Source organism: Entelurus aequoreus, linkage group LG05 (genome assembly GCF_033978785.1).
Source record: "Entelurus aequoreus isolate RoL-2023_Sb linkage group LG05, RoL_Eaeq_v1.1, whole genome shotgun sequence".
In the NCBI taxonomy this organism is placed as follows: Eukaryota; Metazoa; Chordata; class Actinopteri; order Syngnathiformes; family Syngnathidae; genus Entelurus; species Entelurus aequoreus.
In genome coordinates this window covers 34,440,235-34,459,879 of record NC_084735.1, presented here as the reverse complement: position 1 = coordinate 34,459,879, position 19,645 = coordinate 34,440,235, and the positions used below count along the sequence as shown (strand labels likewise).

Sequence of the window (19,645 nt, the reverse complement as noted above, 5' to 3'; positions counted from 1 at the left end):
GTAACAGTAACAACAATCACATTTGGTTGTGCCATCTTGCTGTCTCGCTGTTGATTCTCTGCATGGAGTGACAAGAGAAAGTAAAAATTTGTACTGCGGAGAGTGAAGAAATTGTCGATAAAACAGGAGAAGTCACCTCGCCAGTATGACAGTTTTTTAGGATTTTTTCAAACGGACCGTAGTCCTTCGTCACACTCATCTTTTCTTTTCAACCCACATTCGTACGGAAACAACCGGTAGGAACTAAAGTGCAGGACAGTATAAATAAAATATAACAAATGTGCTACTTTAAAATAATAATTTGGTCTAATATTTAAATAATTACTGCATAACATAAAAGCTGCATTCCATACTTAAATATTAAGAATAACCGACCAAATTAATTGTCACACAGACCACGTAACTTTCTGCCAGTTAACCTGCAAAATATTGTTCTTAGGTTTCTCTATGTTTACAGTTTATTAAGCATTTTTTTACATATTCATAATTGTTCCACCTTAATTTAAAGAGCTTATTGCTAAGTGATTTTAGAATTTTGTTTACATTGATTTGCTTTCTAGGGTTGTGTTGACATTTTCCTTTCCTTTCAGCTATAATCAGAAGGTAATATATGAAATAAAAATGTTAACATTTGATATTTTTCTCCTGGTCAATATTTTCCATAGGTCATAAATAATAATCTATATTGATCAATACAAAAAGACTTTACATCGTAATACAGTTTTCAGCCATGTCGCCAAACCCTACGAGATACTGTTGTCCACTGCAAAGGACATTAAACAGAAAGTAAACACATACAAATATCGTGGTGCATTGTTTTCACCAAAGAGGATTACTTAAATGGAGGATAAAAGGACCTCTAAAGGGCAGTCTGCTATGGGGTGATGTCCGCTGAGCCCCCTACCTGCTTTGGTGTGCTCTCTCTCAGCCTTATTAACTTGGACCTCCATCTCGCTCAGCTTTTCAGCACAGCGGCTCTCGATCTCTAATATCCGTGCCTCCAGGACTGTTGGGAACAATGTGCGTTATTTATCACAAAACTGCAAAGAGGGTGTAAAATGTAATCGACTGGATTTGCTGGGAGTCTGGGACAAAACTTTCTTACAGTAGGATTTTTCCTACTCTTGGAAAGTCGAGCTGACCTTGACTGTTCCTGCTTTAAAACCACTAGTGAAGTGGCGGACTGATCCCAGATATAATATGTGGACACTGGGATGAGGGACATGTCTGAGGTGGGATTTACAGTGACCCCATTTCTTCTCCTATATGGCTCCAGCTCATATGAGTAAAGGCAGAAAACCCCACATGAAATCAGATATCATCAGAACTCAAGCATATGTGGATTAAAAAAAAGATAAGTTGGACATCTGCCAATGTTTCTGCAGTGGAAGAGCAGAGATTGACAATAGATTGTCATGGCAGCAAAAAAAACACACCTTGGGATGTCCTGATTTCGAGTCCCGAGCCGAAACTTTGACAATAGATCATAAAACTGAAAATGTTTTATAGCAAGTAACTAGAGAAAACACAATTAACATATTTTTATACAACATATACAAAATTTAGAATTTTCTATTATTGTTGTAAATCAGATAATTTATTACAAGTTTTTAACAAAATAAAGTGGCTAAACTACAATAACCAAACAAACGTAGAAATTATTATTGGCTCCCATTTAAATAATTTGGGTTTTGCCTCAAAGTCTTCCTGTATCTACACATTTATTCCCAGAGTTTGTAAACAATAACAAAAATTTTCCCAAAAATGTTTTTGGAACAATAACAAGAAAAATAAAAGGCGCGCAATACCTTTGACAGCTTCTCGCCTCTACTCTTGTCCACTTTCTCGTTGTATTCTTTTTTGTATTCTTTTTTTTTTTAGTTACTTGTCTGCACTCAGCTGTCCCTGACCCCTACATGCACATCACATCACCTATAGGTGAACCACTCTCATGTGCGCTTTAAACAAATCATCGAATCAACAAAATACAAATCGTTTCTTTTTTCTAAACAAATTAAACAATTTACTCAATTATTGTCGCCCTAACTGGGACACCGCTGTAGTAAAGATCGGCAGGGCATCAGCCGATCAGTTACAAAAAAGCAAATATTGGGTCCGATCCAATCCCATGTGCTGGATAGGGACATCTGTTAACACACCTTAGGTGCACAGACCATCAAATTGGAAAGACAATGCTGGTGTTCAGGGCCAGCCCCTGGCAATATCAATCTCTGCGGTTGTTTAGGGCCACGACGACGAGGGGGGCCACCCGGCCACCTGATTATGGCAACTGGTCACATAACTGTGGTTGTTGTGCTCTCCAGGTGTCTGCTTGTTCAACTTTGATGGACTGAATTGCCTCATGGATACAATTATACATTCGTTGTGCTAAACTAAGATTCAGCAGTAAGTCAAAACGTCCTTTTGTAATAGTTTCAGTTCGGTTTAACAGGATCGTGGCCACTTCCATTCAAAAGCCGATAGATGATAAAAAAACACTTGGAAGATGCGGGTAATGGGAGTCGCTGTTGACGCCTTCAAAGCCATCTAAAACAACTTTAAAGGCCTACTGAAAGCCACTACTACAGACCACGCAGTCTGATAGTTTATATATCAATGATGAAATCTTAACATTGCAACACATGCCAATACGGCCGGGTTAACTTATAAAGTGCAATTTTAAATTTCCCGCTAAACTTCCGGTTCGAAACGCCTCTGAGGGTTGACGTATGCGCGTGACGTCAATCATTGAAACGGAAGTATTCGGACACCATTGAAGTCAATACGAAATAGCTCTGTTTTCATCTCATTATTCCACAGTATTCTGGACATCTGTGTTGGTGAATCTGTTGCAATTTGTTCATTGCATTATGGAGAAAGAAGCTGAGCAAGCAAAGAAGAAAGTTGTCGGTGCGAAGTGTCTATTTTGCGAGGGAAGTCAGCAACAACACGTACACAGCCGGCGCTTCTTTGTTTACATTCCCGAAAGATGCAGTCAAGATGGAAGAACTCGGACAACAGAGACTCTTACCAGGAGGACTTTGATTTGGATACACAGTTGCGATAACGTGAGTACACAGCTGCGCTTCCAAACATTTGATCGCTTGCTATAACTAGCTCGAGCTAGTAGCTAGGAGCTAGGAGCTAGCATTAGGATTAATTTGTGGCATATTAAATATAAGCCTGGTTGTGTTGTGGCTAATAGAGTATATATATGTCTTGTGTTTATTTATTGTTGTAGTCATTCCCAGCTGAATATCAGGTCCCACCCGCGCGCTTCCAAACATTTGATTGCTTGCCCGTACGTGCGTGTCATGTACGTAACTTTGATTAAATATATAAGCTTTATGAACCTTGGGTTAGGTGAAAGGTTGTTTGGGCTGAGTGAGTGTGTGTGTTATGCAGGTGTTTGAATTGTATTGGCGGGTTATATATACGGGATCCCGTCCATATTACCCGCTCGAGCTATAACTAGCTCGAGCTAGTAGCTAGGAGCTAGGAGCTAGGAGCTAGCATAACAAACACCTAGGTGTTTTTATGCGGGATTAATTTGTGGCATATTAAATATAAGCCTGATTGTGTTGTGGCTAATAGAGTATATATATGTCTTGTGTTTATTTACTGTTGTAGTCATTCCCAGCTGAATATCAGGTCCCACCCGCGCGCTTCCAAACATTTGATTGCTTGCCAGTACGTGCGTGTCATGTACGTAACTTTGATTAAATATATAAGCTTTATGAACCTTGGGTTAGGTGAACGGTTGTTTGGGCTGAGTGAGTGTGTGTGTTGTGCAGGTGTTTGAATTGTATTGGCGGGTTATATATACAGGATCCCGTCCATATTACCCGCTCGAGCTATAACTAGCTCGAGCTAGTAGCTAGGAGCTAGCATAACAAACACCTAGGTGTTTTTATGCGGGATTATTTTGTGGCATATTAAATATAAGCCTGGTTGTGTTGTGGCTAATAGAGTATATATATGTCTTGTGTTTATTTACTGTTGTAGTCATTCCCAGCTGAATATCAGGTCACCCCCGGCTCTCACAGCATCTTCCACTCCCCACTAGTCCTTCACTTGCACTTTCCTCATTTAAAAATATTTCATCCTCGCTCAAGTTAATGGGGAAATCGTCGCTTTCTCGGTCTGAATCTCTCTTACTTCATGCGGCCATCATTGTAAACAATAGGGAACTTTGCGTATATGTTCAATTGACTACGTCACGCTACTTCCGGTAGGGGCAAGCCTTTTTTTATCAGATACCAAAAGTTGCGATCTTTATCGTCGTTGTTCTATACTAAATCCTTTCAGCAAAAATATGGCAATATCGCGAAATGATCAAGTATGACACATAGAATAGATCTGCTATCCCCGTTTAAATAAAAAAAATTCATTTCAGTAGGCCTTTAAAACCATATATATACCGTATACATGCTGCAAGTGTATATATACTGTATAATGTAGTAAGAGACACGTTCATAACAATATGTAATATGTACAATATTTACTGTATTTTGTTCAATTTCATCATTGCCGGAACTAATTATTCGACGCATTTATTTCCGTTTCCATAGCTGCGCACCTCTGACTTAGGGCAACAACGTGTGTCCGACTTCCGTAAACAAGGCGTGTGTGTGTTCTAATCATGGCAGACATGGTAACAAACAATAAAGACAACTATTTTTGGACAAATGAGAATTAACGACCTTTTTGAAGCCAAATATTCGGACGATGAACTACTGCTCAGGAAGGAAGAGTGAGACGTTGGAGCAGACGGAAGCCGAGAGTGTGAGGCGAAAGTCACTTGGAGCTGAGAAATGTGAAATTTGAAGCCGTGCTATTTTGATATAAGTGGCGTGCTTACCCAAAAACGTTGGGAAAAAACATCCCCGGCCAGCTGGACCCAACAAACAACTGTTCATCGAGTGAGTCACACTTTATATTGATCATGATACATGCAGCAGGTCATGCGGGTTATTACAACTACAGTACATACGCTATCTGGCTAGCAGTGTACAAACAAAACATGAAATGTGGCCTAATACTTTACTGTAATTGATGTTTTTCAGTCAATACAAATTGGTTTCCTATTGCATTGTGTTGTGCATTACAAACTCAAAAACCATTCAGCTGCTGACACAAAAGCTAGCTTACGGCTAATACCGTAGCGCCCTGAACACTTGAAAAATAGTTCTTCAGTGTTCGCTTTTACGACAACAATGTCGCTACAGCTGGGTTATTATACAGGTTTCGGAACGTAAATGAAGTATTGTTGCTGGTTTTTGAATTTTGACGGTTTCTGAATGCATTTTTAAAGCGATTTAGCGGTACAATAGATTGCTCCCATTAGCTGCATTGTGAGCCACCAAGAACGAGACGATTTTTACAAGTTAGAATGCAAAAAAATAACAAATCATTATGTCTCTCATAATTATTGCAAACGATATGCAAAATTCCTAAAAAAGTGCATTTCCCTGTTAAGGGGATGATTGAAACAAATTCAATAGATGCGTTTTGCAAACCGATGACATTGTTTTGAATGACGTTTTTTTTTCATTAAGGAAATATATTACAATATATCTCCTATACAAAAAACGTCTTGCAATATGCATTTACTTGCGTTTAGATTACTTCAGATGCATGAATGGGCTGCACTGTTGTTATAGTCCACAGATTCCCTGCAGAGCGCATTGTCCACATCCAAAAAATAGTTTGTCTGGATTGCAATTCTATATTGCAGAAAAGGTGTTACATATTGTAGATGTGTGCTGCTTGTTAAACACTGAACACAAATTGATGATCATAGTAATATAAACGTGGTGGAAAATTTGTATTTTCATGGGCGCATTATGCCATTAGTGCACGCAAAATCCTCATTTGAAAAAAAGCAGTTTGTGCCATTTTTGCAGTTATGTATTGTACACAGTCTTAGAAAATCACGTGCAACACGCCCAATCATCATACTTGCCAACCCTCCCAATTTTCCAGAGAGACTCCCGAATTTCAGTGCCCCTCCTGAAAATCTACCGGGGCAACCATTCTCCCGAATTTCTCACGATTTCCACCCGTCACATAACATCTACGGCTTTTGGAGCTCAGTGCACAACTGCACATATATGTCTCCGTTACCCATAGGTTTATCTATAACCCATAAAGTAGGCAGGCACGGAGCTATTTCTCAGCGTGTTTATTCCAGCCGGCACGTTAATACACTGACACACAACATCCGGATTCCCATCATGCATTGCTTCAAAACTACGGCAAGTAGTAATGTCCAAAAACATAACAGAGACAAAGCAGAAGAACGAAGAAGAGACATGGTGACGACGAGTAAGAAGAAGTACGCTTGCAAGTTCCAAAATGATTGGAAAATATAATTTCAGTTCATCCAAGACAGCTCGAAGGGGAAGGGGTATGCTGCCTGCAAATTTTGTAGATCCGACTTCTCCATTAAACACGGTGGCCGAACGGATATAGATATAGATATATATATATAAGAAATACTTGAAAATATACACCCCCCCCCCCCACACACACACACACACACAATGTTATAGTTTGTGCACGCTGTTTAGCGCATGGTATTTGGATCTTAGTAGATCAGACCCATGGTGTCCTTTTTCATAAGTGTTCCATTTATCATGCTATGTTTACTTTTTCAATGAATGCTGAAGTGGCATAGTAGTTTTGATTTGACTTCAAAGCGATAGATATCAAAATATTTTTTTCTTTTTTTTTACATCTTAGGATCTTTCAACCTATTTGTTCCACTTCTTCATATAAACTTTGACATTATCTGGAATATTAACACTTGATTATTGAACATATTGTATTGAACTGTATTGTAGTTGTCAATTAAGTCTTATTGTTTATTGTTCACACGTGATTATTTATAGCAAAAAAACAATTTTTACAAAAATTGTAATAATACATTATCCATTAATATCTAAATATAAAACACTGCATTTGTGTTGGTGTTGTGTTTTATACACACCCTGGCTCCCCAAACCTACTTCTGGTCGCCAAGAGTAAAGATTCAAGGAACTTTATTGTCATACCAGCACTATAATGAACCCCCGTTTGTAGCTGTTGATCGGTTAAATTCTGGCAAAGTATAATTATTTAATTGTAAATTGAATATTTTCATAGTTAGAGCATTACAAATTTGTGTAAGACTTTCTAAATGTGTTTTAACATTAAAGTGGCCCTATCATGCAGAACCAACTTTTCTTACCTGTTGGTACTTGCTAATGTGTATATGGGGTCTACATAAGTCACCCAAATTTTAAATTGAACCGTGAGAATTGTTCAAATGTGACGTCAGCGGACTATCCATATATGGTAGAAATTTTCCCAAACATTCTTGCGTGAGTCAGCCTTCCATCCATCAATTTTCTACCGCTTATTCCCTTCGGGTCGCGGGGGGCGCTGGAGCCTATCTCAGCTACAATCGGGCGGAAGGCGGGGTACAGCCTGTTTTATTTTATTTAAATCTGGCTGTGCCACATCATCATCTCCACAATGAAGGAACATGCTCTGCTGTTTTTTTTTAACGAGCACAAGTCACTACACAAACTTTCAGCCTCATCTTAAGTAAAAAGTGCTTTACTTGTAACTTTTATGAATTGTGGCAATTTGCCTTCAGCTGGGATGAAGTTGCTTCAAGTGTGTGCCAAGAAGAATCCTGCTTCACCCACAAACTTTCACAAAACGATGGATTCTCCGAAAAAATACTTTTAATGGCGGAGTCTGTGCCTACTATTTATGGCAATTGGAGACAATGAAACTAAGTAATAACAGCAGGTTAGAAATGTGTGAATGATACATTAGCAATGTTAGCTCAATTTGTTGTGCTTAAGCCTTCTACTGTAGGACAATAGCATCATCGTCTTCCGGCAAAATAAAGAATGTTTTTCTTGAAAAAAATACTTTTAATTGGATCAGTGCCTACTGTGTTTGGCAATGGACTAGTTAGTAATATAATACGTTATTACGTTTGCAATGTAGCTCATAGGTAGTTTACTGTACAGTTGGCTTGAACCTCCATTGTTCACAAGTGTTCAAAACAGCTGCAGTGAACGTATTAACATGATATAGAGTAGAAAAGCATTTTATTGTCATTATACACATGTATACGTCCAGGATTTAGCATCGGAAAAAGACTCGGTAGAAGTTTAACCTTAGCCAGTGTATTGTACTGGAAATATATCCGACCGGGCTACCTTACTTTCTGTCCGCCGCATCGTCTCCTCCCTCCTTGAGCCGACAAAAAACCACGGTGAGCCGCAGCTCTGGCTATATCTCCTGGGATGTTGTGTTCCAGTGAAAGTAAGGTAAAAATTAGATGGCTGGTGGGGATCACCTGTGTCCTTATTCCATACAGTCTTAGCAAAACCAAAAACAACTACAAACCACATATGCACTGAGAGGAATTTACAAAAAAACTGTAACCAAGTTTTGAGCAAATAAATTACGTGCGTTTAAGTAAAACACTTTTATAAAAAAAAGTTCCTGGATGACATTCTAAAAATAAAATTACAATTTTGTCCAAATATTGGTGTCATTTTTAAGATAATCTATTTATTACGCAAGTAAAAACCTATGAGCATACTTGCCAACCCTCCCGATATCCCTGGGAGACTCACGAATTTCAGTGCCCCTCCTGAAAATCTCCCGGGGCAACCATTCTCCCGAATTTCTCCCGATTTCCACCCAGACAACAATTTTGGGGCGTGCCTTTAAGGCACTGCCTTTAGCGTCCTCTCTCACATGAAACCTTCACCCCTTAACAGCCGCATGCTGTCGTCATGTCCGCTTTTCCTCCATATAAACAGCGTGCCGGCCCAGTCACATAACATCTACGGCTTTTGGAGCTCAGTGCACAACTGCACACACAACAAGAAGGAGACGAAGCAGAAGAACGAAGAAGAGACATTGCAACGACGAATAAGAAGAAGAAGTACGCTTGGAAAAAATAATTTCAGGTCATCCAGGACAGCTCGAAGGGGAAGGGGAAGGGGAGAGGGTATGCTGCCTGCAAATTTTGTAGATCAGACTTCTCCATTGAACACGGTGTATATAGCTGTAATTCACTGAAATTCAAGTATTTCTTTTATTTATATACACTACCGTTCAAAAGTTTGGGGTCACCCAAACAATTTTGTGGAATAGCCTTCATTTCTAAGAACAAGAATAGACTGTCGAGTTTCAGATGAAAGTTCTCTTTTTCTGGTCATTTTGAGCATTTAATTGACCCCACAAATCTGCTCAAAGGAAGGTCAGTTTTGTAGCTTCTGTAACCAGCTAAACTGTTTTCAGATGTGTGAACATGATTGCACAAAGGTTTTCTAATCATCAATTAGCCTTCTGAGCCAATGAGCAAACACATTGTACCATTAGAACACTGGAGTGATAGTTCCTGGAAATGGGCCTCTATACACCTATGTAGATATTGCAACAAAAACCAGACATTTGCAGCTAAAATAGTCATTTACCACATTAGCAATGTATAGAGTGTATTTCTTTAAAGTTAAGACTAGTTTAAAGTTATCTTCATTGAAAAGTACAGTGCTTTTCCTTAAAAAATAAGGACATTTCAATGTGACCCCAAACTTTTGAACGGTAGTGTATATATATATAAGAAATACTTGAATTTCAGTGAATTACAGCTATATACACCAATGGAGAAGTCTGATCTACAAAATTTGCAGGCATAACCCCACCCCAGAGGTCTCTAGGTTGGCAAGTATGCCTATGATTAGTCGTGATTGTTGCAAATTCAAGTGACTAATCTGATATTTTTTTTAAATTGACAGCACTAATTTTAATACAAAATGTGAGTTGTTGAAATTAGCCATGCAAATGTTACAAAATGAGTAGCTCTTGGCCATTTTAATTGTGTAAATGAAGCTCTCAGAAGAAAAACATTTTTGGAGACCTTTGTATTATAGTGACATAGGTATTTGTGACATCACTCACCTTGTTCGCTGTGCTCCTTCTGGCTGAGCAGTTCACACTGGAGTTTCTCCTGCGTCACTTTGCTGTCCTCTAACTGGTCCAAGACCTGCTGCAGATTCTGCTGGACCTCCTCTCTGCCAGACATGACATGCTGGACCTCCACGCAGATCTGCTCTAGCTCCTGCTGCTTCTGTCCCAGCTTGTTCTCATCTGAAAGGAACAGGAGACAAGATACAATCAAAAATTGTCGGATACGAAAACGTTTCTGGGCCCGTGGAGGGTGCTTACACTGTTCTTTCATGTCGGCCAATGCCTTTTCAATCAACTTTGGGGTTCTTTTGAGCTCATGCCTGAGTTTGGTGTTCTCTTTGCACTCCAAACTAAGTTCTGTCTGCAAATGTCTAATGCTGTGGACCCACAAATACAAGATAGCAGAGGTGCACATCTCAGTCGACGCTCTCTGGGATAATGAGTCATTTATTGTGACTACCTCTCAGCAGCCTGTTCTGTCTGTTTACTGGCCTGCTGGACTTTGTGCAGAGCAACTCTCCTCATGAACAAAGCTATGAAGCAAAATCATTGGGATTTACAAGACTGTCTTGAAATAAATTCAACACAAGTCACAATAACGACACCTTGGACTGTCTCTACTCGGCCTCTGGCGAAATTCAACCTCTGACCAAGGGTGTTGAGTTTTGCTTGTGCGGCATCCACTTTTGCCATGCGATGGTGAAATGCAAGACTAAACCTGTGAGGCACAGACAGCATCATAATACGTCAACATTAAAAATATTGTTCCCCTGTGTAAAGTTGCATTACCCGTGCACAGCCTCTGTTGTGCTTTTCATTTCCGCCTCTTTGCTTCGACGACATTCTTTCAGCTGTTGGATCTCTTTGCAAGCCTGTGCCAAGTTATGTCGCAAAGTCTAAGAGGAAAAAAACATACATTTATAGTACCAGTAGGGTTGGGCATCAATGTGAACCAGTATTACATTCCAACTCTCCCGAAATTGTCCAAGTTATTAAATGTCGATTCCAATTTTCTCCCAAAAGGGACAAGTGGTAGAAAATGGATGGATAGATAACAATTCTCGATGTTTACTCTGCCACAGAAGTGGCTAAGCAGCTAATTGTCTATCTTCATATACCGTGCGGAGGCGCTCCTTTTAAGTCAATAATCCTCTATTTGGGCAAATAAACTGCAGTTCATTATCTGCAGTTTATGATCACTAGGAGACTGGAAGACCAGGATAAACATGTTACAGAGCAAGAGCAAGCAGGAGCAGGCAAGCTAATAGTTAAGCATGCCGTTAAATTAACTTGAAACAACAGAAGAAGTAAGTACTTACTTAGTAAAGTTCAAGAAGTGTAGATGGAAGCGCATTACAGAAGAAACTAAGCAGCTATTAACAGGAAATTTAACAAATAGATTAATTGGGGACGCAGATAGAGCAGCCGTGCTAGCAACTTCCGTCATCCTAGTCACGCCCGTTGTCCTTGGGCAAGACACTTCACCCTTGCTCTGATGGTTAGCGCATCACATGGCCGCTTCCGCCATCTATGTGTGAATGTGTGTGTGATGTATAATGTAAAGTGCTATAGAAACACACACCATTTACCATTAATAAAAGTTAGAGGGAGGATAATATAACAATAACTGTTGTGCTGCACTATTGCTGTTCAGCAACCGCTCTCGGGTATACACTTAAGTGGAAGTTGTATGGCATCAGAACAGTGCCAAAATTCTTGCAAGTAAAAAACAGTGTGTGCACGCAGACTCAATTTTCGTGCGCACAGCCTCCCTTTGGGTCTTTTTGCGTTTGTTTTATGTATTTCTCTTTCACGCAAACTCACTTTACGCTCATGATGTGTCTTTCTCTTTCTCTACACGTGTGACGTTTGACCCTTTTGGCACATAGGGGCGGGCATTGAATCAGGGTCTCTGCAGGTTTCAACAAATCAAATTTAGGACTTTTTAAGACTTTTTAAAGACCATAATAAATACAATTTAAGAAGATTTTATATCCTTAAGGACAAGAAAGTACAAAGACATAAAGGAAAATCAGAGGGCAGGAAAGAATTGTAAGTATAGGATTTGATTCACTGCTCTTTCACATTGGAAAACAAAATGGTTTAAATACACCAGAAGCTTCTCTATTGTAGCTAATTAAAAATAATATTAGCAAACATCATAACAGCCAATTTTCAGATATGCCGTTGAGCTATTTTCTTGAAAAGTGCAGTGTGCTTTATATCTTGCAAGTGTTTTGATGTAATAACAACCAGAACATCAGCAATGGTAGAAGACACTTTAAAGTCTTCATTTAACCCAACATTAACCCAACATGCATATTTTTTTAAATGTGGGAGGAAGTCATAGTATGCACACATACAAACTCCACAAAGATATCCAAACGGAGATTCTAACCGAGATCTCCTAACCGTGTGGTCTGCATGCTAACCATTAGACCACATTGGGGCCTTAAATTAAACCATACGAAACAAAATCCGGGACAAATGGTCATATCTATCACAACAAAACCAGCTGTGATACATGTGCATAAATTCCGCTGTATAAGTGCATATATTGTGCACAATCAGCAGAAATTGATAATTGAAACACAATTCTGTCCAAGTTACTGTTACAACGGTGTGCAGGTGACAAACTAACATAAACTGTAACAGCATTGTAACTGCTGACTTGGGGGTAACTATATCTCATTTCAGTGACCCTAATTTACCGTAATTTCCGAACTATAAGCCGCTACTTTTTTCCAATGTTTTGAACCCTGCGGCGTATAAAACGGCGCAAAAGATGGATTTTTCTTCGCTAACGGCCATAATGTTTTGTATTTAACATTTTTATATCACACCTACAGAGACACTAAAAAGGTGTCTTATTGTTTGTGCTATGGCGTTATCTTTTGGACGAGTACGCTCACAGCAGGGTCTGCGGGTTGAAAATATACTTCCTGTTTCGTGCCTTGAACCAGAAGTATAACTGTCCACAATGTTTCTGCTCGAACGGATTCTTGCATTCATCACTCCAAGCAACATTTTCAAATGTTACAATATAACAATTCATACTTACTAAACCGTCCCATGTGTGATGTCTGTACAAGTGTTTTCATGCATCGTGTACCTGCTGTTGTAATGTTCCGTAATCAAGCTAGCGTCGTTAACATTAACAACTATGCTAACAGAATTACAAGTGTCTGTGTTAATAAAATTAACTTACATTGGCATTCTTTTTGTATTGTTTTGCTTTTGTACATTCACCAAAACGTCAGTTTGGAGTTATTGAGTCTATTTAGCTGATTGGAGAGCTGGCTTCCGCAGCTAGCTTTTCCATGACGATGACTTCTGTTTTACTGCTGTGACAGGCACTGTGCGGAAACAATTATGTATGTAAATAAACATTTACAAAATATTTCGTAACGGCATATGTCTGCGACTTATAGTCCGGTGCGGCAAATATATGTAAATATATGTAAAAACATTATCCATTTTCTTCTAAAAAAAAAATGTCACATACAGATGTGCTCCATAGCCCGGAAAATACAGTAAGAATACCTATCGCTTTACCACTGAAATTGGGCACCAATCTTTTTTTTTCTGGTTACTACAATTTACAGCGGCATGGTACCATTATGGTACGAGGTTTTGGTGCACACATACTCCCCAGTCATTTTGAGTCATCAATACTAACTAACCTCCTTTTCCACTTTCTCCTGGTCCAGCTCAGCTATCTTGGCGTCGAGATTACGCTGGAGGAGAGTTGTGCGATACTGCTCCTCCTGAAGCTGTTGCTCCATGAATTTGAGCTGAAACATGCGCCACACTTTTGTTTCAAACACAATGAAAGCCACAGAGCTACTGTTTTGATACCTGTGAGAAATGCTGTTCTCTCTTGCGTCGCAGCTCCACGTCCTTCAAGCGGAGCTGGACGCTCAGTTTGAACACCTTGTTCCTCCACAGGTGAAGCGCATGGAGGCCATCAGGTCGTTTTGTCACCAGTGGGTCTTTTGAGGCCTGTTTGAACGTATATATAGCACTTCAGGAAATGCTAATATTTAGCTTGTTTCAGCTCGTGGGCTAGAGCTCTTGACTCTCAATCTGTGGACCATGGTTCAAGCCTCAGGCAAAGTGGGGTACACAATGTGCTGTGCAAAAGTAAGACATTGATGTGACTGAGCAAATTTCGCATAATCAAGCACTCACCTCCTTCAGCATCTTATTTTCTTGGAGGGAGACAATCTCACTCATGGAGTTAAATCTAACAGTCAAAAGCTCTGCGGTTCTCTGTAATGCTGAATTCTCTTTGGTCAGCCTCTACAAAATAAAAAAAATCCACAATGCACTACTTTGTGAATTTCTTCAAAAATCTGTCAAAAGGAGCAATGGAAAGCACTTTTAATTTGGTTTAAAACAATGTGTGTGTTGTATAGACCTCAACATCTTCCAACTCTCCTTTGTCGTTGACCGGCTGGCCAATGTAATTCCGTAGGCTATGCAAAGTTTCCGATAGTGTCTTATTGGCTTGTATGGTTTGTCTGAAAAACAAATGTGATCGCTTATCAGAAATGTGAAATCAAACTTTGGTTGACTTCGCAGCTGAAATGCAAAACCTTAGTTGTTCCTTTAGCTCATCTCTCTCCCCAGACACCATTGTCAGACTGCTTTTCAGCTGCAGCGCCTCTTGGTTCACAGTCTGAAATTTGCTCTGCAGTTCAATATTACATTTTTTGGCCGCTTCTAACTCCACGTAGGGCGAGTCGCGCAAGAGTCTCATCTGAAAAGGGAATTTAGAGATATAAATGATGGGTGTTTTAGAGTATGCTGAGGCAAGATTGTTCAAAGGGCTCTCATTAATTATGAATGGCAATTGCTCGTGCTTCACTTTTCTTTGCATATATTTAAATTCTAAAAGTAATTTGCAAATACCTCTTCCTCTTGCATTTGTTGCAATTGCTGTGACAATCTAAAAGACTGGTTTTCTGCCTCCTGCTGCCTGCTCATCTCTCCTTTAGCTTCCCTCTCCTTCCTCAGCTTCACAAGTTCCTCATCAGACTCCCTCTGAAGTATTTGTAGCTGCAAAACACAAGTGACACAAACACCAAACTGAGCATCGAATGTTTTTGCAGTTTATTTCGAATATGCATACAGTTACAATATAATACATCACATATTCCCATTTTCTCATTACATGTCTGAAAAGCAGTAGGAAGAAGCAGAGCCTATTTCATTTTCATAGCAATTGATAACACACTTGTTCACTTCCTGTGCTAAATTTGAAACACAAACAAACATAAAAAATAAAACATAAATAATGAATACCAATCTCATAAATAAATAGATGTAAATTGTGATTCTAATAATGAGATGTCTATGGATGTTCTCATTCATCCAGATCACTGTTTAGTTTGTTTTAGAAGATGTTTCAAACTGTCATCCAAGTAGGCTTTATCATTTTATGCACATAAACTTAGATTGGTCAGATCTAGTCTAGCGGCTGGTGGCAAAAAAAACGAAATGTTTATACTCCAAACACCAGGAGGGTGTGCCTGGGAACGGATGGTTTTGCCATATCGTAGTGAGAAAAACAACTGTTTTGATGCAAATGAGCAATCCTACTGTTAAAGTCAACAACAGTCATTGAAGTGTAATTTCCCCTCGTTATCATTGAGGTATTGTGTGGCAGGACGATGGCTGTGGACTGACTACTACCAGTCCAACGTAGTCTGAATTTCCCCACGTTAGCATTCCATTCAGTTGTAAACTGGCCTGAGGCTTGTAAAGTAACATCACTGGGCAAGGATGAAAACATCACGATCCTGCCAGCTGATAAGGGGAGATTCAGTCATTCTCAACACAACTGACTACCAAAACCAGTTGCTTACACTCAACACACATTAAATACTCAGAAGGGACCCCACAAGTGGACTGTGTGTTGCGTTAGGTTGCTGCCCCCGCGACCCGACTTCGGATAAGCGGAAGAAGATGGCTGAATGGATTTTGTATTCCTTCTTGTAATTATGCTCAATAGAAACGTGCCTTGCATTGAAGATAAATTACTTTGGATACCTAAATGATGCTGAAAAACTACAAAGACCAGGGAGAAGATTGTTCAAAGACAGAAGTCACCTTCTAAATGAATTTGATCATACAAATTTGTATAACTGTTTTGTGTACATCTAAAGACAATACAGCTGAAATAATTTGTTTGCTGCAGACAAAGCTTTCATGTGACTCAGGCCATGTCTACACTAAGTTGTTTAACCCCTTAAACGAATAATTATTTAGCCTAAGCCCCGTTTCAGGTCCCCCTCCTCGGACAAATTTTTACACGGGTAAGTCAGCCGTGTAATTATTGAATCTCCGGCACTTAGCTTTGTGTGAACTCATTGATCGTTTACAAAGTGAGTTCAGAGAGGAAGTGACGCCAGAAAGACCTCGCCCACACAGGAAGTGACGTCAGAAAGAACACGCATACAGCTTTATTATTTTATTATTTGTTCATAATAAAGCTCGGAGCTAACCACTGGACATATGAAGACGAGTCATCTAGACACACCCGTGTTTCTCCTTCTTCTACATGTACAGACACTTGTGGGAATCACACATGAATACCTTAAGAGAAAGCGATTGCAGCTATTTGGGATAAACATTTCTCAGACGGCAAGAGAATGTTGCCATCCAAGCAACGTTACCATGGACGCCCCTGCTTATTTTAGCAAGACAATGCCAAGCCACGTGTTACATCAACGTGGCTTCATAGTAAAAGAGTGCGGGTACTAGACTGGCCTGCCTGTAGTCCAGACCTGTTTCCCATTGAAAATGTGTGGCACATTATGAAGCCTAAAATACCACAACGGAGACCACTGGACTGCTGAACAACTTAAGCTATACATCAAGCAAGAATGGGAAAGAATTCCACCTGAGAAGCTTAAAAACTGTGTCTCCTCAGTTCCCAAACGTTTACTGAATGTTGTTAAAAGGAAAGGCCATGTAAAAGAGTGGTGAACATGCCCTTTCCCAACTACTTTGGCACGTGTTGCAGCCATGAAATTCTAAGTTAATTATTATTTGCAAAAAAAAATAAAGTTTATGAGTTTGAACATCAAATATCTTGTCTTTGTAGTGCATTCAATTGAATATGGGTTGAAAAGGATTTGCAAATTGTATTCAGTTTATATTTACATCTAACACAATTTCCCAACTCATATGGAAATGGGGTTTTTATATATATATATATATATATATATACATACATATTAGGGTTTCAATCAATCAATCAATCAATGTTTATTTATATAGCCCTAAATCACAAGTGTCTCAAAGGGCTGTACAAGCCACAACGACATCCTCGGTACAGAGCGCACATACGGGCAAGGAAAACTCACCCCAGTGGGACGTCAATGTGAATGACTATGAGAAACCTTGGAGAGGACCGCATATGTGAGTAACCCCCTCCCACCCCCCTCTAGGGGAGACCGAAAGCAATGGATGTCAAGTGGGTCTGACATAATATTGTGAAAGTCCAACACATCAGCGAGAGTCCAGTCCATAGTGGGGCCAGCAGGAACCATCCCGAGTGGAGACGAGTCAGCAGCGTAGAGATGTCCCCATCTGATGAACAGGCTAGCGGTCCACCCCGGGTTTGGAGCAGAGTAGAAAAGAAAATAAAAGAAACGGCAGATCAACTGGTCTAAAAAGGGAGTCTATTTAAAGGCTAGAGTATACAAATGAGTTTTAAGATGAGACTTAAATGCTTCTACTGAGGTAGCATCTCTAACTTTTACCGGGAGGGCATTCCATAGTATTGGAGCCCGAATAGAAAACGCTCTATAGCCCGCAGACTTTTTTTGGGCTCTGGGAATCACTAATAAGACGGAGTTCTTTGAACGCAGATTTCTTGCCGGGACATATGGTACAATACAATCGGCAAGATAGGCAGGAGCTTGACCGTGTAGTATTTTATACGTAAGTAGTAAAACCTTAAAGTCGCATCTTAGGTGCACAGGAAGCCAGTGCAAGTGAGCCAGTATAGGCGTAATATGATCAAACTTTCTTGTTTTTGTCAAAAGTCTAGCAGCCGCATTTTGTACCATCTGTAATCTTTTAATGCTAGACATAGGGAGGCCCGAAAATAAAACGTTACAGTAATCGAGACGAGATGTAACGAACGCATGGATAATGATCTCAGCATCGCTTGTGGACAAAATGGGACGAATTTTAGCGATATTACGGAGATGAAAGAAGGCCGTTTTAGTAACGCTCTTAATGTGCGACTCAAACGAGAGAGTTGGGTCGAAGATAATACCCAGATTCTTTACAGTCACCTTGTTTAATTGTTTGGTTGTCAAATGTTAAGGTGGTATTTTTAAATAGATGTCGGTGTTGAGCAGGACCGATAATCAGCATTTCCGTTTTCTTAGCGTTGAGTTGCAAAAAGTTAGCGGACATCCATTGTTTAATTTCATTAAGACACGCCTCCAGCTGACTACAATCCGGCGTGTTGGTCAGCTTTAGGGGCATGTAGAGTTGAGTGTCATCAGCATAACAGTGAAAGCTAACACCGTATTTGCGTATGATGTCACCTAGCGGCAGCATGTAAATACTAAAGAGTGCAGGGCCAAGAACCGAACCCTGGGGAACCATGACAACACACCATGACATAAGGGACTATGTTACCTTAACATAGTCCGAGGTCACATTGTTATGGGAGACACACTGCATCCTGTCAGTAAGATAAGAGTTAAACCAAGACAAGGCTAAATCTGTCATCCCAATACGCGTTTTGATACGCTCTAATAAAATATTATGATCAACAGTATCGAAAGCGGCGCTAAGATCAAGAAGCAGCAACATAGATGAAGCATCAGAATCCATCGTTAGCAATAGATCATTAGTCATTTTTGCGAGGGCTGTCTCCGTAGAGTGATTTGCCCTGAAACCGGATTGAAAAGGTTCACAGAGATTGTTAGACGCTAAGTGTTCATTTAGCTGCTGTGCTACAATTTTTTCGAGGATTTTCGAGATAAACGGAAGGTGGGACACTGGCCGGTAGTTTACCAGGAGATCAGGATCGAGGTTAGGTCTTTTGAGTAGAGGATGAATAACCGCTTTTTTGAATGTTAGGGGAACAGTGCCAGAGGAAAGTGATAAGTTTATAATATTTAATACTGATGGACCTAATAATACAAAAAGCTCCTTAATAAGTTTTCCAGGAATTGGGTCAAGAAAACATGTTTGTTTTGTCCCATTTACACATTTTGACAATTCCTCCAATGTTATTTCATCAAAGAGAGAGAAACTATTTTGGAGGGCAGTGTCCGTCGTATATACAGTCGTATTTGAGTTAATAGAACCCAGTTGTAGCTGAGATGCATTGTCTTTTAATCTCTTTTCTAATGACTTCAATTTTCTTATTAAAGAAATTCATAAAGTCATCTGCTGAGTGGGTGGAGCTACTGGGAGAAGTCCCTTGTTGGGTTAGCGATGCTACTGTACTAAACAGAAATTTAGGATCATTTTTGTTGAGGTGGATGAGATTTGAGTAATATTTAGCTTTAGCTGAGGTAAGCATGCGTTTATAAGTTATTAAACTATCACACCATGCTTGATGGAAGACCTCAAGTTTAGTCGCACGCCATTTGCGTTCCAGCTTTCTACATGATAATTTCTGGGC

The 19,645-nt window shown here is 39.7% G+C and overlaps 1 protein-coding gene across 6 annotated transcripts in view; it reads right to left on the bottom strand.

Annotated features, from left to right (window-relative positions):
• Positions 1-19,645, bottom strand: part of cchcr1 (coiled-coil alpha-helical rod protein 1) — a 44,722-nt gene that overhangs the window by 2,560 nt on the left and 22,517 nt on the right. For all 6 annotated transcript variants that reach the window (XR_009826244.1, XR_009826245.1, XM_062047938.1 and 3 more), the window contains 12 exons: positions 14,899-15,045; positions 14,583-14,746; positions 14,405-14,507; positions 14,176-14,286; positions 13,843-13,986; positions 13,668-13,778; positions 10,774-10,880; positions 10,590-10,702; positions 10,445-10,517; positions 10,243-10,361; positions 9,976-10,164; positions 905-1,006 (listed from right to left, as the gene is read on the bottom strand). Coding sequence is in view for 4 of the 6 variants with exons in the window: in XM_062047938.1 (XP_061903922.1) it covers positions 905-1,006; positions 9,976-10,164; positions 10,243-10,361; positions 10,445-10,517; positions 10,590-10,702; positions 10,774-10,880; positions 13,668-13,778; positions 13,843-13,986; positions 14,176-14,286; positions 14,405-14,507; positions 14,583-14,746; positions 14,899-15,045 (1,483 nt within the window). In the remaining 2 variants the exon portion in view is untranslated. The remainder of the gene's footprint in view (positions 1-904; positions 1,007-9,975; positions 10,165-10,242; positions 10,362-10,444; positions 10,518-10,589; positions 10,703-10,773; positions 10,881-13,667; positions 13,779-13,842; positions 13,987-14,175; positions 14,287-14,404; positions 14,508-14,582; positions 14,747-14,898; positions 15,046-19,645) is intronic.